This window comes from Seriola lalandi, unplaced genomic scaffold (genome assembly GCF_002814215.2).
Source record: "Seriola lalandi dorsalis isolate HSWRI2012SDOR001 ecotype SW California unplaced genomic scaffold, Sedor1 jcf7180002054861, whole genome shotgun sequence".
NCBI lineage: Eukaryota > Metazoa > Chordata > Actinopteri > Carangiformes > Carangidae > Seriola > Seriola lalandi.
In genome coordinates this window covers 5085366-5113240 of record NW_019525414.1, presented here as the reverse complement: position 1 = coordinate 5113240, position 27875 = coordinate 5085366, and the positions used below count along the sequence as shown (strand labels likewise).

The window sequence follows — 27875 nt, the reverse complement described above, 5'->3', positions numbered from 1 at the left end:
CCACATAGGCAACTTCATGCCACTCTGGCTCTAAATCCGAATGATTTAATATGTGTAGCATCAGTAACCACAGCAAGGAGTCTGAGTGAATCATTCTTTCAGGAAAGACTTGGTAAATCATTACTGAAAATCACTCGGCTAAAACATAGAAGAAAATTCTAGTTCTGATATAACATTAGAACTATACATGTACAGTAGTAAATAACCAGGAGAGATCAAAGTTGCTGGTCATAACTCAGACATATTTCACAGTTTTAATGCTTTTCTGGATACTTAAAAAAAATACTTTTTCTACAATTAAAATCATTCATCTGACACAAAAAAGTAGGACTTTTATTTAAAAAGACAGACATCTCTTACACTTTAGCAAGACTTGTGCACACTGTCACATTTTACCATTTGTTGTCTCTATTTAGTGATTTTCCAAGTGGAGTGTAAATTCACTGAAAGATCATTGCAGTTCACAGCCACAGTCAGTCATGAACAAGCTGCAACTCCGTCATGTCCAGAGTCTGTCTGAGTATCCCCAACCACTTTCAAATGTCTTTCCTGAGTTTCCATCATAAATAAATTTAAAACAAGGTCAACCCGAGCATCTTCAGCAGATGTGAATGTCTTTACTTTGTCCTCCATCTTTATCTCTCCACTCAGTATGTCCAAATGCCCCAAGCTCCATAGCATGAAGTCCTACGGATCCATGTAGAGTTGGCTACAAGGTGTCCCCAAGAGGTTACCTGCTGGGCATACTGGGAGGTCAGCTGAAGGTCCAGTGCTGGTAGATGTCAGCAGCATTACAGTGGTTCATCTGAATCTGGCCTTCTTTCAGCTGTAAACATTTCCCACTGCTGGGATTCTTCAGAAGGTTTTCCTGCAAAGTATCATCAGAGACAAAGAGAATCATTGCAGAAGCCCAAATAATATATACACATACTGTAACACTTATTATTCAGCATACAGTGGTTAAAGGAATAGTTTGACACTGGAAAATACCATTACTAGCATTCCTCACCTCAGTAAAGACCCACTCCTGTTGTGGTGCCAGACTGGTGCCCTTCCCCTTCAGCTGGCAGAGCTCGATCTTCACCGGCTCTTGCTGGGACGAGGCATGAAGACACAGCTGCTTTCCAATGTTATGACGCAGCTCCTTACGAGTTGTGTATTCAAAGTACTGGAGGAGACATTCATCCAATCAGAGACTCAAACTTCACCAGAGAGCTCTTAATTTCACAAGTGTAAGTCACTGTACCTGGTTGCCTCCCATGTTGTGACACTGGTACATGATCACAGGTTTACCTCCGTGGTTGCTCTCTCCAACGTCCAGACAGGTTTGAGATCCTGAGTTTCTGATCTGGTGCAAACACACACACACACACAATCATAGTAAGTTGCAGTTAATCAACACGTGAGGTGTGTTATGTCATTGACATCTACATGCAGACAAAGGGAGACATGACTTACAGCTCCAAATTTATCTGGCGTTAAGTCTGGAACAAAGGCCTCTGGGTAAACTGTGTTTAGGTACCAGGTGAAGTTCTTGCACTGCAGCTTATCTCTTAGTTTCAAACGATCAGAGATGTCCCCATACTTATGCTGTAACAGTGAAGGAAGTTGGAGAATAAATTCTAGTCAAAACTGTGGGAGAAGAAAGGTGATAAATGACACTGTATCCATGTGAATTTAACATTTGAACTGTCAGAAGTTCACACTGACCTCACTGGCCATAACTGCAGCATTCTTGTTGCGGCGATAGTAGATCTTCTTGTAGTCATCCATCCAGACCTCAGCCAGGCGCACCTGGTTGCGAGTGATGACCTCTGTGCCTTTGGGGAAGGTATGGGGACTCTTGGTGCGGAAGACATGGCCCACCACAGAACAAGGGATGATTTCTAGCTGCCCCCCACACTGCCACACCTGTCAATCACATTTGACACAGGCAGCAATTCAGACTCTAACTTGATGATAAGCGGGATAGTAGTTCAGTAATATGTGGAGCTGTGGGAGTATAGATAAAGACTGACCCTGAATGACATTTCCACATTTTCACCGCCCCAGATCTCCATCTTGTCATCATACGTTCCGATGTGTTCAAAGTACTTCTTTGAGATTGAGAACAGGCCTCCGGCAAAAGTAGGTGTTCTGAAATTTTCACAGGCAGGTACAAAAGCTTTAGGCACCTAAATGATTCAGGGCGCTCTAAGTGAAACCAACGCAGCACTTCTTACTTTACAGGGTAGGTTTCATCCTTGCGCAGCTTCTTTGCATCCTCGGGGATCGCCTCCCAACCGAAAGTCAAGCTCCAGTCAAAGTTGCCTCTGTTGAAAGCGCGGTTGGTGGACACAGGCTTGTTGAACTGAAAGGTGTTGAGGTCAATGGTGCTGATCTCTGGACTAACCACAGCAGTGGGTTCTTCAACAATGCGTGCCAACAGGGGCTCTAACCAACCATGGAAACACTCACCTGTGAAGGGGAAGAAGGAGAGAGATCACTTCATATTTCCTTCTTAACCTCCGTCACATAAAAATTAAGTTACTGCCAACAATCAGAATCAGGTGTAAAGATTGAAGAACTGAGTATTTAAACCTGCAGGTAAAGAAAATCTGTAAAAGATTACTCTGTAAAAGTAAATTAATATAAATATCAAACAGAATTTTGCTTAAACAAATAAAATCGATTATGTGCCTCAAATCAGGCTTTCCTTAAACACAGGCACATTTTCTGGCCTAACACAGATGTCTCAGGCATGCTACAATTAATCTTCTCTAACATGTTGTGGCTGTAAAACATATTTAGATTTTATGGTTTATTCATCTTCAGCAAATGTTACTGATAGGTTTATTAAGTACTGTGTGAAAGTGAAGAGAGTTTTAAATTGTCCCAAAACATGAATGGAGACATGAATGGTGTGTTAGATTACATTTTTGGATGAGATGGGAGACAACACATTCACATCTAACCCTAACACACAGATGCTTGGGTGTTCTTTGTGTGTTTGTTTGTTTGTTTGTTTGTTTGTTTGTTTGTTTGTTTGTTTGTTTGTTTGTTTGTGTGTGTGTGTGTGTGTGTGTGTGTGTTTTCTTACAGTGTGCGTCGAGAAAGGTGAGAATTTCTCCCTGAGCCAGGCTGGCACCCAGCAGCCTGGCTGTGATGAGGCCCTTCCTTTCCAGCTGCCTCACTACTCGGACGATCTTCAGCTGACGCACATACTCCTCCAGTTGGATCTTCAGGTGCTCTGTGGAGATGCAACTAAATTATCATGTCTGTCTCAACTTGTCTTCGTTTAAAACAAAAGCTTTCCAGCTGAAAATGTTATCTTAGTTGAGTTCCAGTGTTGCTGTACTCAGGGTAGACTCTGGTTACGGATGGAAAAGAACACACTTTCTACCTCACCAAACGGTGAGGCGCGCTTTGGTCAGAGATTCGACGGACATATTTATATCTGAGAGGCATTACCAGAACAAAAGGCAATGAAGTGGAAACATTGCTGGTAAAACTGGGTCACACTTCCCTTCGAAGGGTAATTACAACCACAATGCACGCCACGTGCCTCATAAAGTTTCAGTCTGAGTGAGCGAACCAACCATGTGTCATAGCGTTATATCAGAAAGGGGAAGTTTGGGTACAGTAGGAAACGTCTAAATACAGCTGAAGGTAACGGCACGTTGGCTTAGGAAAGGATATAACTGACAAATTCAGCCAACATGAAAAATTACAAAGGCTGACGATACGTGTAGCAGTGTGAATCACTTATTCTTATCAGTCAAAGTCATTTTTATACCTGCCTTTCTCTGCAGGGCTCGCCAGGCTAGTGTCAGCTTGTAAATAGAAAACTGATAAATTAAGACATGTGATGACATGTTTTTCTATTAATCAATGTCAGTACATCAACTGCGATTGAACTTTTTTTTCCCACTTTTGGTACCAGGAATGACATGATGTGACACCTAAAATATTAGCTAGTATGGCTTGAAACCCTCCAGTAACCCTGGCTTGCATTTTTAATAACAGTGGGCTCTAATGGCTGAAAAGAAGGCATCTCTTATCCATCTACGGGTAAAATATTTTAGCAATTCACTGTTTTGTAACAATCATTTATAGACTATATACACAAGATTTCCCAGAGTGAACTGTTTTCTTCTGGCAAAGATGTAAAGTCGGAACACTTAACACGTTGGATTGTAAAATACAGAGTGTCATTCTTGTGTATGACACTTGTTGTGTAACAGGAGTTTCCTCTGCTGTTTAAACCCCACCTTACTGCAACTGTGTGTGCATGCTACTAAAAATCCCAAGCTAACAGCTTTCTATGCTATCTTATCAAAGCTCACGCCTAACTGTGACTGGAATGCTGCCCTAAAAACTCTGAAGGTCATTTTAATTAATATATTACTTATAACTTATTTTTTCTCAGTCTGTGCTCTGCAGCTGTCCTCTGCCTGTATCACATTAAATCACACTGGAGATTTTCTTTCATATTGTTTAAAAATGTCTACTCATCGTCTAACTTTACTATGAAACACACCCCTTTTACAGTGAGTGTAGGTGTCAGTACTATAGGAAGAATGAGTTTTTTTAATCGGCATTAAATACATTTTCAATATTAATGGCAAGATAAAGTTACAAGTTTATGTCAAATGGAGTATTATGAATGAATTGTCTGTTCTTTTCTGCTGTTCTCTGCAGGTTTTAATTTCCTGGAATGTAGTACGGGTAGTTCTCTACCTACTCTGCTTGTCTGTGAAACTTTACTGAAACTTTAACTTCACCGCACTCAACAGCTCTCCTGTCAGCAGAACCACTCAGCCTACAAAATTTTATCTCATTTATGTGCCTACATAAGAGCAGAAATAAGAAAGAATTTAGCGTTAAAACTGAAGTCCAGTCCCCTCTCACTGTCACCCAGCTCCTAAACAAGCTCTTTTATGGTCTGCTGTCAGCGAATCTTCGAGTATGTTTTAGTGCATACCTGCAGTGCTGGCGTCATCTACCAAAATGATCTCTTTGAGCAGGACAGCAGGAGATGAGTGGAGAACACTATAGACCGTCCTGAGGAGGGTGGACCAAGCCTCATTGTGGAAGACTATAATAACACTGGTGGTGGGCAGAGGTGGACAGCGACGAAATTTCCTCTCCACACACCTAAGCAAGTTGTGGCACATGGAAGTACATAGAGAGATAGGGAGAGAAGAAGAAACAGCATGAGAGTACAGAGTGTGCACAAGTGAGTGGCATATCTGATGAAAAGTAAGTCACAGAAGGTCTTGCAAAGCCTCGTATAATAGACCATTGTTTGCAGATATTCAAGGTCTGCTCACTAACACTTTAAATAGCTCAATGCGCAAACAGTCAGCTCATTTCAAAACCACTTGAAATAGAAAAATGAAATAGTTCAAGGCGTATCAAGCCCGTGACAGGTTAACAACAAACATTTACAGTGAGTGAAAGTTTTCACAAGAACACAGATAATGTCACAGCCTCAATTATCCAGGATCCCGTCAGGTGCATGATGCTATACTACACTCAGTGTTTGTGGCTACATTCAGATTAGAATATGTGATATTCCAGTATAATGGTGAGCTCAATATGAAAATACATGTAAATAATTTACCACCCTGAGGATGACCCTGAAATGCAGGAAATTATCTGCTGTGCTGTGCACGTCAGCAAACGCGTTGATAAAACAGTGATTAGTCCAAACTATCTCAGATAATTCTGAACATAAGAGAACATGCTCTTACTCTGGAGGCCTTGTGTCAACCCCAAGACTTCGGCTGAGTGAGATACGGTCACTGGCAAACTGGTTGAAACAGTGACGTGTCATGCCCTCCTCCTTCTCCTTCTCCTCCTCAGGGGTCATATGTTTTTTTTGAAATGCCACCCCACCAGCCCCGGGGCTTCTGGGGTCCTGCGTTGGTCTCTCCAGGTGAGGCTTGAGTTCAGCCTGTGTATAGAAGCCAGTTGGGCAGTTGATGTCCTGGGTGGGCTGCTCTTGTACTGGTGGTGGCTGCGGAGCTCCGATCTGGAAGCCAATGTTGTTGACAGCCTTTCGGACCATGACTATCACCTTGTCCTTCTTGTCCACCAGCTCCTGAAACCAGGGATCCCCATCAGGTGAAGAGCCAACATCCCTCTGGAGAACCACTAGGACCACCATGAACAGCGTCCCTCCAAGGAGCGCCAGTTTAAGAGGAGACATACGCCGGCGTAGAAACAGCCGCATGTTTTAGAAAGGGTGTTGCTCCCAAGGCTGTTGAAGACAGAAAAAAAAAGAATTCCCCAGAAACTGGCTGTTAAATGTTTGTGAACGTTAACCGAGGGTTTCAACCAATCACTGTAAAAATCAAAACCCCAACCTTTACTCGCTAAACATTCAGTGAGTTACTCCTGAGGTAAAAAAGACAACAAGCAAGAAAAAAATATCTCAGACCGGTTTGTGCGCCTGTGCAACTGTCATAGCAGCAGGTAATCTAGCCAACCTGGCTCCTCCCCTCCCTGTCTCTTTAGGAAACAGTCCCACAGGACAGGTGGAGAGAACAGAGAGGAGAGTGTGAACAAACACACCACACCTCTAAGTATACACCTTAATTCACCTTTTCTCGCCACAGTCCTCCAGGACACACGTGGCTGCAGATGGGCCGTAACACACTGCCGGCTCAACCTGCAACTCCCATGCCAGTTAATAAGTGACACAAAACGCCCTGCTTGGACACCTGCTCCAAAGACACCTCACCAGTAATGATCAGCCGTCATCCACGACAGGAAGTGGTAGGAGCTTGCTACATGTAGCATGACAGGACAATATAGGTTCACCCTGCCTTGGCACAATAACAAGCTGTTTCCTGCTACATGAAACAGAATATCATTGCAATGTGGGACATCTGCGTGATCTTAGGTGATCACTGTTCAGTTAGACACACTCTTACTTGGTCATAATTAATTTACACCATTCTCAGGCCAGCCTCCCTCATGAGTGATTCAACAGGACACTGTTTTGGTGTTCCAGAAAAGGGAAACCACCAGAGCACACTCTACAGTTGTCTCTGGTGGGCAACCAGTTAGTCGAGTTTGTTGTCATCACAGTTCGTACAAAGGAGGGGAAGAGGGGGAGGAGGGGGGACAAAAAATATTCGATCAAACATAACTTCGTAAATTAGGTCAATAGTATGTGGACATGTAAATCCGGATTGTCCCATCAAGCCAACATTTAATATTTTCAGGATGAGGATATTTGTCAGGATTATCATCTTAAAAAAATTACTAAATACCAGCAATTCTCTCTACAGCTTGAAAAACATGAAGCAAGAGTTGACAAACTGCGGTTAAAAACATAGCCTACTGACACTGACAAATGAAAGAGGAAGAGTTGGTTGCAAATATCCTGCTTTCATTCAGTCGACGTACAGCCATTCAAAACTCTAAACATCATACGCACAAGCCACGTCTTATTTAAAAAAAAAAAAAAATCACATATTATACAGCTAATTAACAGTCAGTCTCACAAGTGACGCCAAGACGCCATAGAAAGATGGATATTAATGGGTTTCAACCTCTTCGAAATGATCCCACTTACCTAGAACTGTCGAGCACTTGTCGGCTACACCTGTTCCGGTTGACTTGATATGTCTTTAAATCTGTGGAAAGTTGCCAAACGAGCAAGCTGCAGGTTTCTCAGTTCCGTGAAGTTGTCAAACTGTTTAGTGCGAACCCGGACACACCAGCTCAGCGGCCTCTCCACTTTTCCTTTGAAGTGGACAGGTGCCATTTGTTGAAATGATTAGTTAGAGTCCCCTACTGGCGGCGCACGCGACTTAAACTGAGTTATTCCCGTGCAGCGCATTGAAGACGACTTTCAGTGAAAACAGAGCACAAGTTCCTGTGTTGAAATATCATACAGTCCGGAAAATGACAATACGTCACAGATACACACATGACATATATACATAAACATACAAGACGTGTATGTAGTTTAAGCTAACAAAATAAAAACAAATTCTATACATTTTTATACATTTTAAATGTATTGGACTTTATACCTGGCTAACTTGATATTTTTAGGTTGTAGCAATAAAAGAATAGCTGGGATATTATGTGTTTGTTTCATCATTTCTCATTTTATAACAATTTCACAGTAACAGCAGAAGTTCACTGCTCCCAGCAATAGTGATAACCCAGAATTTGGGTTGTTTTTCGAGCACTGGAATACATACATACATACGTACACACACACACACACACACACACACACACACACACACAGTATGTATATATATATATATATATATATATATATGTTTGTCTGTGTGTCCGTGTGTGTATGGCCTAAAAATCACAGTGTAAAACACTGGTATACTAATGTATATTACAGACACATTACAGGTTCCTGTATCATGAGCCTATTATAGTAACATTAGTGCTTTTTCATCAGGGATTAGGAGGAATTTATGTCCTTTAATTAATGTTCAGCATAGAGTACTGTAAGTGAACATTGCCATTACCTCAACAGAAATCCATTATTCATGTGCAAGCAATTAAATACTCTCTCCTGTATCACCCTCTTGAAACTGTAAACTGACTTATTCAGAAGAGGAGAAGGAGGCGTCTCTCAGGTTACTGTCACAGGGAGAAATCTTGATTGCAGGCTGCTGATTGACTTGAGATCTAAATTAAAGCCAAACTAAAACAACACCACTAAGCAGGCTAAAGCTGTGTTGTGAAGTAAACTCTGTGAAAGAGAGAAGAGAGAATGAACTTGCTCTTGAATGTCACTCAAGTCACAGTCTCAGCGTTCTGGTGTAAATATTCAGTGTGATTTTCTGAAAAATCAATATTCCTATATATATTTCAATAGGTACAGTAGATTGTGCCCCAGTTCTCTGTTTTTAATATGAACTTTACTGTTCCACTGTAGAGATGTGAGAGAATCCACTGAAAACAACAAACAAAACAAACACAATCAATGCAAAAACAGCCATTTATTAACTTCTTACCCAAGGGGAAATGAATGAAATCAGTCATTGCACTATTTCTTAAACTCTGCCAGGAAAAAACAACATTGTCTTAATGATCTTTCATTTTTAAGGACAGAGAGAGACAAGCAGTAGTGAAAATCTTTTTCATAGCCCATAAAGGCAACATTTTTAGGCTCAGAAACAAAAGTGAGCATATCAACACCGGAAGTAAAGCTTGTCTAAATGTAAAATACTCTTTAACTTTACAGCAAACATGAAGTCTAATCGATTTAGCCTCTAATACAATGATTCAACTCCTTCCTCAATACCAAAGGCAATGTAAAGAGTGGTTTTCTTCAGTAGTAGTTTCATTGTGGGCAGAAATATTTATATTTCATTACATTCATATGATTATTGTTTTGACCAAATAATTTTGGGGGTTACAAGACTCCCTGTGCCAAATACAACCAGCTAGTGTCAAATACTGTAGTGTAAAGTTGTGAATATCGGTCCATGGAGGAGTTGGACCTTTGAACTGCATAATCTCAAGGCAATACTTGTGAACAGATGGAGAATTGCTGCATACAGTTGATCCTGAAGTTGTCAGGAAACCGGTTCACGTTCAAATGTTCTGACACAATCCAAAATATATACGCTCCGTAAGCTTTTGCTTATTTGGGGTGGAATGAAATCAGTCAAGAATCACAGTCCAGTAAAAGACGTAGACATAATTCTCTTTAAATGATAATTTTGACAAAAGAAATCAGGAATGGACACACAACTCCGAAATAATATAAAACATGCCTTGCAGCAACCAGTTTGGCAAGAAAGCATTGTCATACAGTATCATAAAAACCTCACAGTGAAAAGTTACAGTATGCCCCTTTATAGATAAAGATCAGCATTCAGTTATGTGTGTTTGCACGCACACACCCACACACACACACACACACAAACATACCCACCCATCCACGCATACATACTGTACACACACACACTTATATAAAATGTTTCATAACAGTTTAACAATCTCTCTTCAGTACCGTGATACTAATGCAACTGTTCGTCCTTTGTTTCATAGTTGTTGTTTTTGGCTTGAACCAAAAATACATTGCAGGGAGCGAGTAATCAATCGCACATTTCAGTGAACCACAAACAGCCTCGCGTCCAGACTGTGGCTGGAAGAAACAAAGAAGGCCCTGATAGGAAACACAGTCCAAGCAAGTTTGTTGTGAGTGTTTTCTATGTGTTAGTGTGTGTGTGCGTGTGCGTGTGTGTGTGTGTTTGTGTTATCTTTCATGAAAAAATCCACAGCAAAAAAAGAAGTGTTCGTCCCTATCAATGACAGTGACGTTACCGTGGCCTTTGCTGTCAAAAAAGATGAATAAATTACTTGTATTTCTGAGCAGAATCGTTAGTGTATGTTTTCATATCAAACATTTGTTCTTTGGTCATTGTCATCCTTCATGTTGTCCTTGCATATTTTCTTTTAAGTAACATAGTTTTTTTTTTATTTTTTATTTGTACTTATTTTCTTTTTTGTACAAGGTCATCACAAAAATCCATCTGCACGAAAATAAATAATGACTCCAGATGAAATACTTGTACTATTGCTCATAAACACAAGCATAGCCACTTCCATCCTAAGGCAACTGGGCATCGTGATCTCTCGAGCAGCTTGGGAAAAAAGCCTTCAAACATGAACAACATCCTACATGTGTGCATCTGACTACGTGACAACAAACAGACGGGCCGAGCTCGTCCCCGTCGGCCGTCTCCTGTCCCCAGTGCGTTGGCACCGCGCTTCGATGCGCTCATCGCCAGGCTGACCACTCAGTCTCTCCGCTAGTCTCTGTCCTGTCAGTGCAGTGGGAGCCACTCTGCGGTTGGCCGCTGTCGTTAACTGCCCATGGGGCCGCTGGTGAGGAAGTAAGTGGTCATCTCACCCTTCCCCTTCACCTTGACAACACCTCGACAGTCCAGCTGGTATCCGTTGTTGACCAGCACGTGGTACAAGTCTGTGGTCACCTAAGAGAGGACACAGACATTTGACACCCAAGATGTCAGACACTCAACCCAGCCCAGGAGAAACACTATCAGTCACTATCACGTTGTATAATCTCTCAAAAGCCCAATGATGGAGGGATAACGTAAAAGAAGGAATATTAGTTAATATTAATATTAGAGTAGAGTAGAGCATTTCATATAAAATTAAAGCAAAATAGATTTGCTGCTTTTCTCTGTTTCACATCATTGTAAACTTGTGATAATTAGTCCATCACATACTATCAGACACAAAGTGCTACTTCAACATTGCGCCTCAGACTGTGGAGAATTTGATGTATTACTATATTATATTTGATGATTACCCAATACTTCAAAAACTAATTAGAAAGAATTGATCATTTTATCAACTAGTCAATCTAAAATATCAGCAACAATTTTGAAGAATTGATTAATTGTTACAGTTGTATAAACAGGCAAAAACAGCAATTATTCTCATGCTTTGGCGTCTCAGATGTTTTATATGTTTTATATTATTTTAAATCTTTGGTTTTGGATTGTTGGTTGGACAGACATCCGATGGCCATTTTTCTCCATTTACATTTCATACACTACATATTAATCAATTCATTAAAATAAATCTACGGAGTAACTGACAGTGGAAATAATTGTTGGTTGCAGCCTCACTGTTTTTGGATTTGCAGTAACTCATATTGCACAGCAGGTGGCAGCATCCGACTGTGATCGTTCAAGCTGCCAATTTATGGATTTGATTTGGGGCCAGAAAATCTCACTGGAGCACTTAGCTAGACTGGTGTAACTAGCACATTTCAAAACACGTGTTAACATCTACTAAACATCTATGAATACAATGCTGAATAAGACTGTGGGACTTTCGTCCTTTACTGACACTCGTTCTCTGAGGAACACTGTAGTTGAGATTTCCCTACTGAAGATGATAATCCTGTGGTAGTTGCATGGCCTCTGCATAGAATTCAAATTTAGTCGTCTGCCAGTCTCCAGAGGGACATTAGCGTACCATTTATGCTTGAGAACAGCACGTCCAGTGCTGACAGGCATTTTTGCTCAAGGGCCCTTCTGCAGACCAGATGTCTGAGCCTAAATCCTTAAGCTGAAGGACTGTGCACTGATGGTATCTGTAGCATTGGTATCAGCTACAGACAAATGACCTTGTGTCCTTCAGATACCACAAACAATACTTTCAACAAAATGTGCTTTGTAGTCATAAACATCTGCGGTGTGAGCGTTTTTTTTCATCATGCAGAAGTTATAAAGATGCAGTGCAAGATTGTGGTCTGAATAGACACACATGGCACATACACTTTCATGTCTGAATACTTACTGACAACGCCGCCATGACTAATTTCATAAGTATCTAGATGAGTATTCTACATTGGCTGAGTCCCTTAACAATAACTACAACTGTGAAATGCTTCCCGTGCAGTACCTGGATGTAGTCTGGTACTCCTGTGCTGTCCATCCGGCTGGCAACATTGACTGTGTTCCCCCAGATATCATACTGGGGTTTCCTGGCTCCGATCACCCCCGCCACCACTGGCCCCATGTTTAGTCCTGAGAACAAATCACCTCGCTGTGTTACATCGTATCCGTTACACCATTCTGACTAAATCATAATGCTCTATCTAAAGAAGTAGATTACTGCAGCTCTCCTTTGACCGGGAAAAGGATTTTTTTTAATGTTTATTTGTCAGATAATGTTTCAAGAGCAATGTGCGCCACCTTCCAGGCTTACCTATCTTCATCTGGAAGTTGTTGAAGGAGTGCTCGTTGATGTATTTCATCTGCTCTCTCAGCCTCATGGCATAGTCGGCCAAGGCAAGGATGTGCGAACGACCTTCTTTATCATAGGTGGAATCGTTGAGGCCCGAGGCTGCCATGTAGGTGGAGCCGATGGTTTTGATTTTCTCCAGCTGACGGAACCTCTCCTCACTGATGATCTAGAGACAAGCAATCAACCGTGTGTAAGAAGAGGAAATGAGACAAAACACTAAAACAAAAGCAGCACTTCAGCTATAGGTCAACAACATGCTAAGTGGCAGAACAACACAGACGACCAGGAAAATGGTGATTGTATGCGGCATAAAACAAATATCTAATTCCCCCATCTAACACACCTTATCCAACAAATGTTTCCTGCACTAATTTAATTTGAATTCATGCAGATTTTTTCCTCTCTGCTCACCTCATCAAAATCAGCGATGATTTCATTGAGCAGCCTGAGACACTCCACTCCCTCGTTGTTAGCCTCCAGCTCCACGTAAAACTCGGAGAAGTTGCTGATGGAGGCGAACATGACAGCGACACACTCACATGACTGGTAGTACAACTCGTCATTCCGACGCTCCCGCGCAAGGAAGTGGGCTGCTACGTCCTTTGGCAAGATGTTGTGGAGGAGGCGCCGGTTGTATGCCTGCAGTTCCTCCATCTCCTCCTTCTCTTCCGTGGCCTGAGGAAGGACAGGGAACGTGGACAAGGTTGCTTAGTCTCACTGTCAGCTGATTGCGTAACCTCAGAGCTCGCAGGTATTGCTCTTGGTGAGTTATATAGTAGTACTAGCTTCAGTTTTGTTTCATTTACCTGCAGCTTCCAGAGGAAGTCAAGGCGAGCAGTGGACTCCACCTGCTGGCCGTGCAAGTAGAGAGCCAGAACAAAAACTGTCAGGATTACAGGGGTCATGACCTTTAGGGATACCTTGGTCACACTCTCCAGGCTGAGGAGTGAAAGAGGAGGACAAGAAGGAGTTTGCAAGAGTCATAAATGAGTTTTGTGCATGGGAGTAAAATAATGTATGAATCCCAACATGTACTAAAACATACAAAACAAGTAAAAGCTACTTACCACTGTCCTGCAGTTTCATTGAAACTAGGCCTGAAAAATGGGCGAGAGACAGTCATGTTAACAAACATGATGAGTGGCTTAAATTAGACAGAAGAAAACTAAAATAATGCAACTTACTGTTGTAGTGAATCATTAACAGGTGATAATTGCCTGAGAAAAAAATAATTAGAACATATTCAGAAAATAGGACTAATGCAAAGTAGGTCTTATACAATCTAAACTTTATTGTAAAGAAGTAGGCCACACACAATCCAAACCACGGTATTGTGACACAGGAAGTTAAGAAACGTGTTTGTACAGCCTGTATGTGTGTGCTCCGGGCAGGGGACTCACAGGGTGTTGGCAATGACCAGCAGGTCTGCGTTGTCAAACAGGGCCACCTGAGGCCACTCCACCAGCAGGAGGAAAGTGAGCTGGATGAGCAACATCAGAGCCAGCTTCCCTATGCTGCTGATGTGGAGGAACACAGAGCAGGCCAGCAGGGTCAGCAGTACGCTGTAGCTGAAATACTGCAGCAGAGAGGAGACGGCCGGGGGAGGGGAGTGGGGGGGGCTGTTAGGTATATATCAAATATACAGTTCATGCTTACTGAGAAAATGAATTCAAGCACACAGACACGCACCTGCGTATGCGTGTGAACACACAAGGAACAGATAACACTAGCAGACACGTATGCTAAAATGTTATGGGACTGACCTCGGGGAAATGGCAGGGCATGGCCTGGCTGGAACACAGAGTCAGACCATCTTCTGCCGTCCTGGTCAGGTTGTGCAGCAGGCAGAGAGTCGCTGATGTGTTCCGCTCGTTCTCCACACAGTTCTTCAGGTTTTCTCTGCTGCAGGTAAACTGACAGGAAAGAAAGACACCGTCTGTCATTTAACAGTCAGCTAATAGAGCTGAAATAGCAAGGAGGAGGAGCACACAGATGTGATGCTGAAAACAGAGACCCCAATTATAAAACATTTAAATACTGTATTTTCTGACAGTAAAGCTAAAAGCTAATGGTCAACAGCAATGTTGATGTCATGTTTTAGAGTTAAAAAAAAAAAAACCCAAACAATCTGATAATGGTGTATTCACATATAACATAAACATTTTCAGTAAGGGTCAGTTGAGTATTGGTTATTTAAAAGTTGTGACATATGTAGGACATTTCAAATTAAATAAATGAAGTCACCAATGCTCTCTTGTTTTTAAACTAAATAATATATCTTAAATCTCCCAACTATACCATCCATCCATCCATCAATCCATCCATCCAACCAATTAACAAACACAGGTGTTTTCATCTAATACATTTTCATAATTTCTGTCATGTCATTTTACAGGTTTTGCCAGAGAATTTTAAATACCTTCAGTACCCACATAATATAATTTGACTTTTCAAGATAATAATACTCAAACAAAGAGTTCAAAACACAGGGAGAGTGATAAATGATCAATATCACAGAATTAGGCAAAGCAGCTGCTGAACTGAGCAAGCAATTTACTGAATAAGTCCTTATGGAATTTGAATTGGCTGGTTTAATGTTGGAGCGTGAGTCTGATCAACCAATCACAGGCCAGAACAACCCTGCAGGCCCCTAATCAGAGAAGCATGATCAGCACAGCACAGTGAGCTACAGCTACAAGAGCACAAACAAGAGTGACACACAAGGTGACACCTGTCCTCTGCTGTCTACAGTCAACCCTGACTTATTTCAAAGACTCACGATCCGCTACATGTTATATACATTAAATAAACATCTTTGCTTAGTTTTTTACATACCATCATTTAAAAAGTACATTTAATGTTACTGATGTATGGAAGTGAGGTTTCAGAATGCATGTATTGCCATATTTGCATGGCATAAAAACACCTGGGCATTAAGCGTGTTTTAATCCACATACACAAACTCAATGGTAAATGGGTCTCTATACTGTTAGTAAACATGGAAAAAAATATGATGGGTAAAAATAGACAGAATTCTACGACTCCATCTGTCACGGTGACAGATTATGATTAACCGCAGCTCAACTCCTAATTATAGCAGCCCTTTAGGCAAATTGGTCTAATTTTAAAAATGCCAAGATGCTGCAGAATTTCTTCAAATGTCTTGAAATCTGATCAGCAGCATCTGAGATGAAGTGTATGATAGATTAACGGAAAGACGGACGAATGAAAACTGAGGCAGATAAATAGATTTGTTGTCTTGAAGTGACATGTTAAGAGTCACAACTGCTACACGATACAAAAAATGACAAAATGAAGAGCTTAAGTCCCTACCATATTAGCAAAGGAAGAGATGAAGAGGAGGAGGATGGTGAAGACGCCCACCAGTGTGCTGTTTGCACGAGAGTGGACTATTTTCTTGGTTACAGTCTGCAAGGCAACCGGGAAGAGCTTGAATACGGGCAGCAGGGACAAGATCAGATAAGAGAGAGTTAATACCATTAGTGATGCGGGCTGAAGACATGTGATAATGACTCTTATCTGAAGATATCTGCAAGAGGAACCATATGAGTGATGAAGGCCTTTGTTTCTTACTTTTATGCAGGAGTAGATGGCACAGATGAAGAGGATGTTGGCGAGGATGATGAAAATGCTGATGTAAAGGCCAAGCATAAGTGTTGTTCTGCGGAAGAGAAGAAAACAGGCTCATTACGATGTATAGTTCTCATTAACTCCTCATAAACTAATCAAGACCACATTTCCTGTCCACAATTCACTATTACTGAGAAACTGGGAAAGGCAAAGTATGAGAGCAAACTACTTACTTTGGGAAAATGATAATCTGAATGAAACAGATGAAACAGAAAACAAGGAGTGTGCAGGCCACATATCCCCCAAAACGATCGTCAACCTTTTTGGAGTACTGAAATTAGAAAATCAATGACAACTTAGTTTCATAGTAGCTCAATTAAAGAGGAAATCGTCAATTCAGTTTATCCGACGGGGAGTTTTAGTGAATTACAAACATACTCCCGTCAAATACCAACCTTTTTCTCGAGGTCGGCGGTCTGAAAAGTGAGCAGAAACTTCTTGACGTGATCTTTCCGCAGCTGGTCGATGCTGCGCGCGTCGATGGCCCGACCAAGAAACTCATCCACCTCATCCTCCGGGTTCAGGGCCTCCTGAGTGCAGCGGCTACGAGGGAGATGGAACAATAGGTCACAGCGTGGTGTGTGTTTGTATGTGTGTGTGTGTGTATGTGTGTGTGTGTGTGTGTGTGTATGTGTGTGTGTGTGTGTGTGTGTGTATGTGTGTGTGTGTGTGTGTGTGGATGTGTGTGTCTGTGTGAGAGGTTGGCCTATGCTGTGACAGGCAGGATGACTCAGAGCTAATATGGTATTAGTGCCGGGTTGGATCTGACTGTATAAAACCAACAGTGGGCTCTAAAGTTAGACCGCTACAGTGACAGTCTGCCAGTCAACCACTAATAACAAAAGCCACCCTAATAACAAAAACTGGGGCCAAAACACTCACTTGTCTTTGCTGGATGCTTCATCGATGCCCTGAGAAAAACAAAAACAGAGAGTGAGACGAGAGCAAAAAGCAGAGACGGTGCAGGAAAGAGAAAGAGAGAAAGGGGAGAGATTATCGTGTAGCCACAGTACAACTGAAAAATAGACAGAGACACAGACATCTGCACAGCTAATCCCTGAGAGCCAGACTGATGTTTTAATTAATGCTCGGAGGCTTCAAATTACACCCTCTTTGCCCCTAGGGCTCAAACCCTCTGAGATGGAGAGGACAAAAGCAGGAGGAGAGGGAAAGAATGTAGGAACGACAAGGAAGTGAGACTTGTAGCATAAAGAGAGGGAGAAAGTGAGCGACAGTGAGTGAGAAAGAGAAATATCTGCAGCTGCAGCCTCATCAGATTGGCTTCAGTAGTAAACAGTGAGCTGGGAATCCCTGGGAGCCCTGTTGAAGCTCCTGTTTGTTTGATGGGAACAGATCAATACTTCTTCTCACATTCTCACCGACTGCTTTAGGCTTCTCCATATAGGTAGTACTGTACACTGTTTGTCACACTCAGGCATTCAAATTCATGCTTACAGAGCATCGTATTCATTCAAGGTAAAGAGACAAGACTGAAGTCTGCACGTCAGCATGCTAACAAGTACAAATAACGTGCTGATTTAAGCAGATATAATGTTTACATGTTCACTACATTTCCAAGTGCTAGCATGTTAGCGTGTAGTAAGGAAATGCTACAGGATCACCAAAGTCATTACAGTTCATCCTGAGGGAGACATGAACATCAGGACCAAATTTCATTGCAGTGTAGTTGTTGCACCATTTTTGCTCAAATCCACAAGTGTCAACCTACTAATGTTGCTGAAAACCTTCTGTTAACCTACTGATGTCGAGGGGATCAGCAGCTAATACAGTTCATCCTGTGGAGAACATGAAAGTCGGTACCAAACTTCCTGGCATCTATTTAATAGCTGTTGAGATATTTCACCCTGGACCAGAAACGTAACTTTTAAAATCTGTTTTCAAAGGTTCTTCGATACATGAAAGGAGGCCAGTATAAAAGCGTAATGCTATGAAGTTGGTAAGAATTCTTCCCAGCAATAGGCCTCTGACCCTTGAATGACCCCGTAAGAGAAATATCTAATATTAACGGCTACTTTGCAGACATAATTAGAAAGGATATTTATGATTTAAGAGTGGAGAGGATGATACAGGAAATTGCATATAGAGAAGAAGAACAGGTGCCTCGCACTGAGCAAAGGGCTCCCTGAGTGTATCTCACCATCTGCCTGAAGGCTTTGGGCTCCTTGGGTCTGGAGAAAGATCTGTCAGGCACCCAGCGGGGCATCAGTCCCTCGGCAGAATTTGCACGTGCTCGCTGCATCTTGGCCATCATGGCTTTCTCCTCTTTCTGGAAGAGAAGGAACCCCACACCAGGGTAGATGCTTTGGCAAACAAGGTCTTCTATGCCAGGTGACAAGCCATTATATTGTTTGTGTGAAATACGGCACTGGTGTGAAGTTCTGAGGAGGACTCAAGAAAGTGTGTGTGGGTATGTGTGGGTATGTGTGTGTGTGTGTGTGTGTGTGTGTGTGCGCGTGCTTGGCCGTGCACTAACCCTCTTTTGGCTGCAGCCCAGCACCAAGAAGGTTTCAATGTCGTGTTCCTTCAGGTAAGCATTCCTCTCTCCTCCAAATCCCGGCTCCACCTCGTAGTCCCCGTTCAGATACTGCAGTGTGGCATTGGTGATGTGGATACGCCTACACACATTCAAACAAAATTACAGTGTGTCAGAAACTGAATGGCCAATGGTAGTACAATAGCAGGTGTAGAAGGAGGGACTTACCCAGCCTTCCCTCCAGCCTCCATTTGGTTGGCGAGCGTCACGTCATTGGACCAGACGTCAAACTGCCACTTGCGCAAGCCCAACACCCCACAGTGAACACGGCCGCTATGGATGCCCACCCGCATGTTCACATTAACGCCCGTCACCTCTCTCACCAGCCTGCAGATACATACACACACACGCCCACACACACAAATACACACACACACGAACACGCACACACGCTGTTGTCAAAAAACTAGTGTCACCTTCAGCTTCGCAGTGTCTCTCCAACACCCTGTGTGACAATAACAAAGCGAAAATCTCTACTTAACCTTCAGAGGAATATTACGTGACTGTGAGGGTGTGTGTTCCCGTGCTGAGTGTGTGGTTCTTGTGTGTGTCAGTGCAATTAGTGTGCCTTTGACTCACGAGATGGCTTCAATCATGTCTACTCCCATCTCCACACAGCAGTGGGCGTGGTCAGCCCGCGGCTCAGGCAGCCCTGACACACAGTAGTAACAGTCCCCAAGGATTTTAATACGCAGGCAGTGGTTCTCCTGTACAGCAAGGACACACACGCACACGCACACACACACACACACACACATATTAGGCCCTCAATTACAGCTAATACACAGAGTGCTCGAGTCAAATATAGAGCCTTTTACGCATAATTAAGATGACTCATGAGTCTCAGCTCAGTCTAATTGATGCGTTACACAAGGCTTAAGTAACACCCCCCCCCTCACTCTCCCACCTCTCCACCCAACTCCCACCCCCACCCCAACAAGTACATCATGTTGGCTTTGTCATACTAACAGTGAAGGCTGCAGACTGTACGGTTACATAAGCAGCAGTGGCTCAAAGTTGTGCTGTGAAAATGGTGGCGGCAGGTGTCAATGCTCACCGAGGCCAGCTTGTCAAAGCGGGCGAACAGCTCGTTCAGCGTCATGACCAGCTCCTGCGCTGTGCACTGAGACGCCAGGCTGGTGAAGCCCTCAATGTCAGCAAACAGTATACTGAAGAGGAGGTGATGGTGGTGGTGGGAAGAGAGGGAGGGAGGGAGGGAGAGAGCGGAGGGAGGGGGTGAGGGCAACAGAAAGAGACAGAGAGGAAAAGAGAGACAAAAGAGACTTGAGAATTAGATCAATCAATAAAGTATAGAGTTAGTTAACATGGTCTAGCGCCCCCCCCCCCCCACACTGTCCAGCTGCCGTGTGAGCAGGGGAGAGACGAGAGAGGGGGAGAGAGGCAGACATTTGTTCAGCTCTGGCTCTCATCATCTAAGCCAATGTAGGTCACCTCCTCCAGCCTGTCCCTCTGAGAACACCACCCCCTGTCCCCCTGTCTGCATGCCTTTCATTGCTAACTTTTGATAGTAATGAAAAGCGAGGATAAACAACACCAGACACACCAGTTCCACTTGAGGACGACAGATGGCGCTGTAGGTCCTGTGAGGTCAGCCACTGGGAGAGAACTGGAACTTAATTACAGCACTCCAGTGCCAGTCTGCATCTGCCACCTAGGCCAAGACTCTGAGCCAGATTATCTTTAAAGGGTTAGTTCACCCAAACAAACATATTTTCTCACTTACACCTCGTGGTATCTAGCCATACAGTGGCTGTAGTTTGTATTTGTGCTTTTTTAAAAAACAGTTTACATTGTAAACAATGTTTTATTGTTGAAAAGGATCTGTGGATTATCTAGAGTAAGAAATACATTGTTTTTGGAGGAGATGTTGCTGTTACAGTTTTTAAATATACTTTTCCTCACTGTAAAATAACAATTCACAAATGAAAACTAGAAAAATATGAGAAAATATGTTTTTCTGTAATCTTTTTGAACAACCCTTTAAAAGCTCAATTTTAACTATAAATTTCAGGCAGAGATAAACAATTAACAAATTTGACTTTTGAGAATTTTGACAGTCTCATTACTGACCATTGTCAAAATATATGCCTGTTTTATAAACACTTGTGCTGTAAATAAACGTGCGACAGAAGCAGAAAACATGATACATAACTTAGATTGTGTTGTTATCTAGTGTTGGTGCTTTTACCAAATGTCCCTGTGCATCAATGTGGGTTTTAATCTTATGCTGCATTTGGATAATGGATTGTTCCTGTAAGTTTACACCTTGGTAGAGCCGCGGCGTGGCAACAGATTGTTCCACTAAGTGCATCACCTGTACCTATTTGGGTCACCTCTGACAGGAGATCTCTGCTGCAACCTCATTTTCATTGTCCCCTACCACCGCTGCCGCCTCAACCTGCGCTCGACGGTAGGCTAATGGATGGAAAGTTCCTATCACCTGTTAGCCTTGAGTTATTCCCACTCGGGAGGTGGAATCCAGTGGTGAGGGCTGAGACAGGGGGCCAGCAAACTTGAGGTCTGCCTTCTATCATTTGCTACAGAAAGCACAGCAGTGTGCCTAAGTCAATATCGTTACTGCAGCCGGTGCTGTCAGTGTCAATAAACAACAACATGCATAATACATGCTGCCAGGGAAATAGCTGTTGGAGTGACTGTGTAACTGACACATCAGTCAGCGGAGTCAGGTCAAAACCACTGGTGCTAGCTGTGACGGCAAAGTAGACGAGTCCTCCGACGCTGTGTGTCAGTGTTTCTGCGCAGAAGCACGTGTGTGTGTATTTACCTAACGTTGTCGTGTTTTTGGATGTAGATCTTGTGGAACATCATATCTTCCTTCTTGGCATTGATATCAGCCTTCATCTCCATGGCAACGTGCCTTGGCAGCACTGACAGCAGTAGGCGCTCCTGAGAGAGAGAGAAATTAAAGAACAGCAGAGAGAGAGAGAGAGAGAGAGAGCGAGAGAGAGAGACGATTCATTTTCATCAGTTTCCACCGTTAGAATGCTCAATGAGTCACCCTGCCTCGTTGGCATGTGCGTGGGAACGTGTTAGTCAAATAGAAAAGAGTGGAGATACGTGTTATACTCCAGAACATATTGTTGACCTCGAAAAGTGGGACAAACAAATCAGACTAGAAAATGGAGACACCCATTTGTTGCTCTTTTGCATCTGTGTGTGTGTGTTTAGTTTTCCTACAGGACGGGGGCATGGCTGCCACCCTTGCTTATTTGCCTGAACATGCATCTGTCTGTGTGCATGTTGGTCTGTATGTGTGTGTGTGTGTGTGTGTGTGTGTGTGTGTGTGTGTACCTGCTGCTGGTTTTCCCTCTGCAGGTGCAGTCTGGCCTGGATGTATCCTCTCGTCTCCTGGAAGGCTTGTCTCTGGGAGACCTCAGCAGGGTAGTGGGTACAGATCCCGATCATGTTAGTGCAAAGGAAGATCAGCACGTTGGCACTGACCTGAAAACACCACATACACAAAGGGTGAAAAGGGAGAAGGAAAAAAAAAAAAAAGACATGACAACCCCTCCAAGCATGCACATGTCACATCACAAAGCTGCTGTGAACTCTGCCTGACCTGGGTGAGGTCAATAAACAAAATTGATAACACTCTATGTCATAGGATTTACTGCAAGGAGAAAGATTCCTCAAACATCTGAGGGGCCATTAGACATGATCTGGTTAGAGATGATGACCCTGGCCTTGCGGTTGCTCAGCAAGAGGACATTCTCCTCACGTCGCGCACTGAATGGCAGATAGTAAGCCCAGAGGGTTGAATATGATGCATGACTGGGGACACGTTGACACACCGGTCTTCATTCCACTCGCTTTGAAAGTTTATATTGGCTTTATAGTGTGTGAAAAGATGTGAAAAGATGAGTCTAGCTGAGAGAAGAAAACAGATGTGCAAAATGGCCTTTTCCTGGCAAAATGGAGCAATTTGCGGTCGTATAACTTGGTACAACTGAGAATTTTTCACGCCACTCGTGACGTATTTGAAAAGTACAGCTTTACAAAAGTAGTGAGAAATAGAAGCAGCCATTACTTTTCGTTTCTTCTGTGTGCCCAGTGCACACAGGTATGTTAGTCGAACAATGAGGCTCTGAGAATGCAGACGCACCAACTGTAAAACAGCTCTATCTGTGGCTTGGGTAAATTAAGTTTAGATATAGCGTACAGTTAGTTTTGTGGGGTCATCGACCCTAAGAGCATTCCTCTGTGCTGCTTTCTGTGTGTTTCTGCATGTGTGTGGTGAGACAGTGTGTAAGTCTGTTAGTGATTTCTCTTCTCACTAGTCCACAGCCAAGACGGAACATCAGAGATGGAGCCTTGAGCTCTGGACTTCCCCTCTGCACGGAAATACACACACACACACACACGCACACACACACACACGTCCGCTCTATGTTCAGAAACACACTCCAGCCTGGGAAAGTCACTTGACCCATGACCAGAGCACTGAGTGTTTCCTCTGAAGATGATTTCATCAATAATGAGAAAAAGACATGCAGGCACACACATAAAGGCTGGATTTCAGTCTTAACAACAACATCATGACTAAACTCACCGGTATCAGTGATTCTGAGCGATGGCTGGTATGCTACCAAACCAGTGTGTGTTTGTGTGCGTTTGTAATTTGAGTTTATCTGTGAGACAGCAGAGGAGAGACACAGAACTGGAGATAGAGGATGATTATCTGCATAAATGCATACATCACATATTTTCATGCTTGTCCTTGTCCCATCAAAATGTGAATAAGAGAAAATAGGAAAAAAAAGAAAGAAACCAAGAGGAGCATTGAAGCACGTAGCTACTTAGCATCCACACATTAAACAAAAGTAGACAAAAGCAAACTCAAACCTATGTAGCGATGGCAGGCGTTTTACCGCGGTTCTGAGACGAGGTTTACACTGTACACACAAGAACTTGCCCCTCTGTTGTCACAACAAGACGGAGACAACCTAATCTAACAAACTGTGCTTTAACACAACGCCATTAGCACAGGACGCGGGCAGTCCTGTTTACTTGAAGTGAGAGTCCGTGGTAGTTTCTTATTCAACCTGAAAACAAACGGCCAAACTACATTAGGAGCAAAAATAAACACAGTGATAGTTCGCAGGTGCAGAAACAGACATGCCCTTGATATATCGGGTAAATACCAAATCCTTAAACGCAGCTTCACCACAACATTATTCAGGAACTAACAACACAGCATCCAAAATGTATCACCCATTATTCTTTTTTCTTTTTTTTTGTTTTGATTTCTGAGGGATATACTGTAGCCGCAGCCAGGTTCCCTCAAACAGGTTTTCGGGAAGGACCGATGAGCCCTTCTCGCTGATTCAGGATGACAGAGAATGTGTGATGCGAGCTGTCAGCCGTCAACTCTCGGGGATTCAGATCAAAGCTGTCAAGGGGTGTGAGGCACCTCATCATCAGGCTATTCGAGATCAGGTGTGAGGACCCACAAAGAACATCCACTCCTGTTCTTTACATGACTGGCTGAGCAACTGTTCTCTCCGAGTGCAACACTGAATTTGTGCCGCACCGTCGCTCAATTAGTGATTCAATCACTAACAGGCCAGAGCTTCCCGATAAGCCCCGCATTGTAATGTTACAGACCACCAATGGAGACCTGACACTCGAACTGCGCCGATACAACCTGATCGCATTAATCCCGAGCAGATGGCTCTGAACAGAGTGAGCCAGATAACTTTGTTAAGTGGCCTGTCTGAGATACAGGGCTTCCTGCGGTTCCCAAGACCACGCTTCTCACCAGTGCATTCAATTTACATTCAGACAATTCAGCTTCCCATGTGAGCGCGCTCAGATTTCGGTCCAATTGGAGACATTCCTATCAAATTGATTGTGATAGTCTGGCAACAAAGATACAGCTGGGGTTTTGTGTATTTTCTTGCAAAGGAAAACAAACCATAGTTCAGTGATAGCCAGGATACACGTGTTTGCAAGTGAGACACAAATGAATGTGCAGCATGGAAACCCCCCCCCCCCCCCCGCAAAAGCCCCAAAAGATCAGCAGGTTGGCCGCGTTCAGGTTCACCTTTCTTACAGCCGAACGACTGACTGAGTGCATCTTGAATGATGGCTCAATGTAACAGCCTTATAGCACAGAATAAGTGAAGCTAAAGTGTTGGGAAACATGATGAACAAAGCTTGTGTAAATGCCAAGTTATATGCTTAGTCACCACACGGTCTGGAGATGAGAGGCAGAAACATTCATAGAGGCTTTTGAATAAATCTTTGTGTGTGAGCTATGCGTGTACGTGTATGCGTGACTCCTTTTGGACTGGCAGCTCTTTGATCTGGAAGCTTGTTGTGTCTGTTGCGGCACTTATATCACCCAGGCCAGGCAAATCCATGGCCGCTCTGACACTCCCCTCTCCAAACAGTGATGTGGAGTAAAGAGAGCAGAAGCGGCTTCTCATCATTAGCACAGTGCCACTCTCTTTATAACCACTAAGCTGGACTTAAACTATCTTCCACTGATGTTTCCTGACCATTTTCCCCGCAGACTTTTGGCTCTCAAAGACGAGCCTCGCTCAACATTTACTTAAGCAGGAACCTCTTGGCGGTGAAGTTAAAAGGAGTCCAAACATTGGCTTATAAGGTGCGGCTCCCAGGAAGGTGCTTTATAAAGTAAGGCAGACGGATAGCATGTTAAAGAACGAATGAAGGAAGGGGATGGAAAAGATTTTTGCTTGGCAAACACACAGCAAATCCATTCTGTCTTTAATAATATCCCACTGGATGAATCTCTCTCACACAAGCACGCTGGAATGTACATATGCACAGATCAGGTTCTCGCAGCGTTATCCATTCATTCAGAGGCCGCACTTATGCTACAGCTGATATGCTCTATTGATTAAGATGTTTTTAAGACATTTATGCCCGTTGCGCTGTGGTAACTGTAAATGTTCAGGAAAGGCGACGGCAGAAGCCTCGTCTGTGAGCAGAGCTGAGGCGCTCACATGTTGATGAATCTGTAACTAATCTTAACTCCTATGACAATACACTGAGAGAGAGGTAAAGTAAGAGCTGATGAATAAAACTGCTGAATAAAAGCATTGTTCGGGAAGTCAATGTTCTGATTCATCCAGGAGCATCTGAAAAAGGCCTGCAATGAAAGATAAGTTCAGATAGCTCACCAGCCCTGAGCTCCACTAAAGCTGAAGTTTAAACTTTAAAAGGCCAGAGTGCTACATCCCATAAGTCAATACACAGGCTCGGGGGACAGTGACTGTGCTTGACATGGGGGGGCTACTCTCCAGCACATGACCTTTTGATAGGCATCTGGAGCTTTTAAAATGTCTTACAGAGATGAACGTCAATGCCCAGTCACACACTGCTGATCACAGCCTGAAAAGATAACATGTGGTACCAGAGTGGTAAAAATAGACAATACGATGAGATTCTGTCGCACCAATCCTCATCCAATTGGGGTTACTATAATGTGTAATTACTGACATACGAAAGAAGCTATTCCTTATAAAGATAGATGTTGCAGAGGGGCGGGGGTGCCTGTCTTTGCCATCTTGGGTCTGTGCCATCTGGAATTGGAGCTTTGTTTTCATCATGGCTCGGGCCAAACCAAAATTGGTCTCAGGCGACCAGAGAGGCCACGAAGTAATCTCTGTGAAACGCTGAGGCAAATTCCGAAAAGCTAAATAGAGCTGGACCCAGGCCGCACAGCTGTCAGAAAAACAGATCCTGAATTAATACTTGCGCATAAATGTTGTCCAAACATGAGGAAAATCTCCCAGCGATCCTGGAATTACTGACTAAAACAAACTAACCACCAGCTGAAACTACCCACTCCATTTTTCTAATTTGACCAACAAATTTAGGCTCAAATCAAACCATTATAACGCTTATTTATCCTTCTACTTCAATATCTGGATTTTTGGCTGACTAAAGTTCAACAGTTAGGCAACATTATATTGCTCCTTATTCGAGACAATATGCGTTTGACTGGCCATGATTTTATCACTTTTCTTCTGATACTGTATCTACAGTACGTGTAGAGCCTGAATGCAACAACGGGCCGAGTCCAACAACAGCAGAGGACCTCCAGTGAATAGACGGGGAACAGCTTGCAGTAGAACTGGACATATAAATATCATATGTGCAGAGCAGGAGGATTATCTCATGAACCCACATTTTAGCTGTCTCATTACTTTCTTGTGGCTAACTTCATTTGGACGATGATGATACCACGTAGCTTCTTGGATTCAGGCCCGCTCTGGGACATTTATCATTTCTTCCTCTTTCCCAACATTTCCTGTCTCTGTGGACCAGAGAAGCGGAGACCAAATAATCTTGCATAAAATGTGCGCACAACCTCAGGTTTTAAAGGCTTATGTGCACTTTGCTTGACCTAGTGCTAGTGCTACAACCAAGGTCCACTCTCGTTTGGGCTAAAAATAACAATGATTTTCATTTACTGATAAATTGTTTGGTTGGGTAATTTGTGAAAAATAGGGAAAACTGCTCAACTTTCCAAAGTCCCAAGAGAGGTCTTTAAATAGCTTGTTTTGTCCGACCAAGAGTTCATAACCCGGGGATATTCAACTTATTCAGCCTTGCTTGACAAACTACACGATAAATTGATGCAGATTAATGACCAGTCAAATGACTAATAACTAATTGCTTCAGTTCTCAGTTCTCTTCAGTTTAATAGCATTGCTAACAGAACCGTGTCCATATTTGAATCATTATTCAACAGGTAATCAATGAATACCTATCAGTATCACATGCACCATTGTACACACACAGCTATGGTTAGAGGCACACTAGTGTCTGTTTGTCAGTGGGTCTTGGCTGCTCAGTGGTCCGGGGTCAGCGTTTGGCTGGACAGACAGAGGGA

At 43.0% G+C, this 27875-nt stretch overlaps 2 protein-coding genes across 4 annotated transcripts in view; both read right to left on the bottom strand.

Moving 5' to 3' along the window:
- Window positions 1-312: 312 nt before the first annotated feature.
- galnt6 (UDP-N-acetyl-alpha-D-galactosamine:polypeptide N-acetylgalactosaminyltransferase 6 (GalNAc-T6)) lies at window positions 313-7820 on the bottom strand. Its single transcript, XM_023427350.2, has 11 exons — window positions 7568-7820; window positions 5736-6244; window positions 4964-5136; window positions 3080-3229; window positions 2223-2457; window positions 2019-2136; window positions 1711-1911; window positions 1459-1590; window positions 1247-1348; window positions 1010-1168; window positions 313-868 (listed from the first exon to the last, which is right to left on the bottom strand). Exons 2-11 carry the CDS (start codon window positions 6215-6217, stop codon window positions 755-757), a joined length of 1866 nt encoding a protein of 621 aa, XP_023283118.1. The 5' UTR covers window positions 6218-6244; window positions 7568-7820; the 3' UTR covers window positions 313-754.
- Window positions 7821-8950: 1130 nt separating this feature from the next.
- LOC111670684 (adenylate cyclase type 6-like) overlaps window positions 8951-27875 on the bottom strand; it is a 31471-nt gene continuing 12546 nt past the window's right edge. For all 3 annotated transcript variants that reach the window (XM_023427515.2, XM_087179591.1, XM_023427516.2), the window contains exons 4-24: window positions 22301-22450; window positions 21774-21895; window positions 20025-20136; window positions 19547-19674; window positions 19136-19294; window positions 18908-19049; window positions 18572-18700; window positions 17296-17324; window positions 16809-16956; window positions 16587-16684; window positions 16357-16444; window positions 16096-16212; window positions 14526-14675; window positions 14163-14338; window positions 13947-13979; window positions 13830-13859; window positions 13569-13701; window positions 13174-13437; window positions 12724-12928; window positions 12418-12542; window positions 8951-10973 (exon numbers count right to left, since the gene is read on the bottom strand). In XM_023427515.2, coding sequence (XP_023283283.1) covers window positions 10845-10973; window positions 12418-12542; window positions 12724-12928; window positions 13174-13437; window positions 13569-13701; window positions 13830-13859; window positions 13947-13979; window positions 14163-14338; window positions 14526-14675; window positions 16096-16212; window positions 16357-16444; window positions 16587-16684; window positions 16809-16956; window positions 17296-17324; window positions 18572-18700; window positions 18908-19049; window positions 19136-19294; window positions 19547-19674; window positions 20025-20136; window positions 21774-21895; window positions 22301-22450 — 2667 coding nt within the window. In that variant the 3' untranslated portion in view covers window positions 8951-10844. The remainder of the gene's footprint in view (window positions 10974-12417; window positions 12543-12723; window positions 12929-13173; window positions 13438-13568; window positions 13702-13829; window positions 13860-13946; window positions 13980-14162; window positions 14339-14525; window positions 14676-16095; window positions 16213-16356; window positions 16445-16586; window positions 16685-16808; window positions 16957-17295; window positions 17325-18571; window positions 18701-18907; window positions 19050-19135; window positions 19295-19546; window positions 19675-20024; window positions 20137-21773; window positions 21896-22300; window positions 22451-27875) is intronic.

Excerpts from the sequence above, each read along its gene's own strand:
- galnt6 (XM_023427350.2), bottom strand. The coding sequence starts at position 6,217 with ATGCGGCTGTTTCTACGCCGGCGTATGTCTCCTCTTAAACTGGCGCTC. Across the intron at positions 3,230-4,963 it reads AGATGACGCCAGCACTGCAG|AGCACCTGAAGATCCAACTG; the intron begins GTATGCACTAAA and ends GCATCTCCACAG. Across the intron at positions 2,458-3,079 it reads CACCTTTCTCGACGCACACT|GTGAGTGTTTCCATGGTTGG; the intron begins GTAAGAAAACAC and ends TCCCCTTCACAG.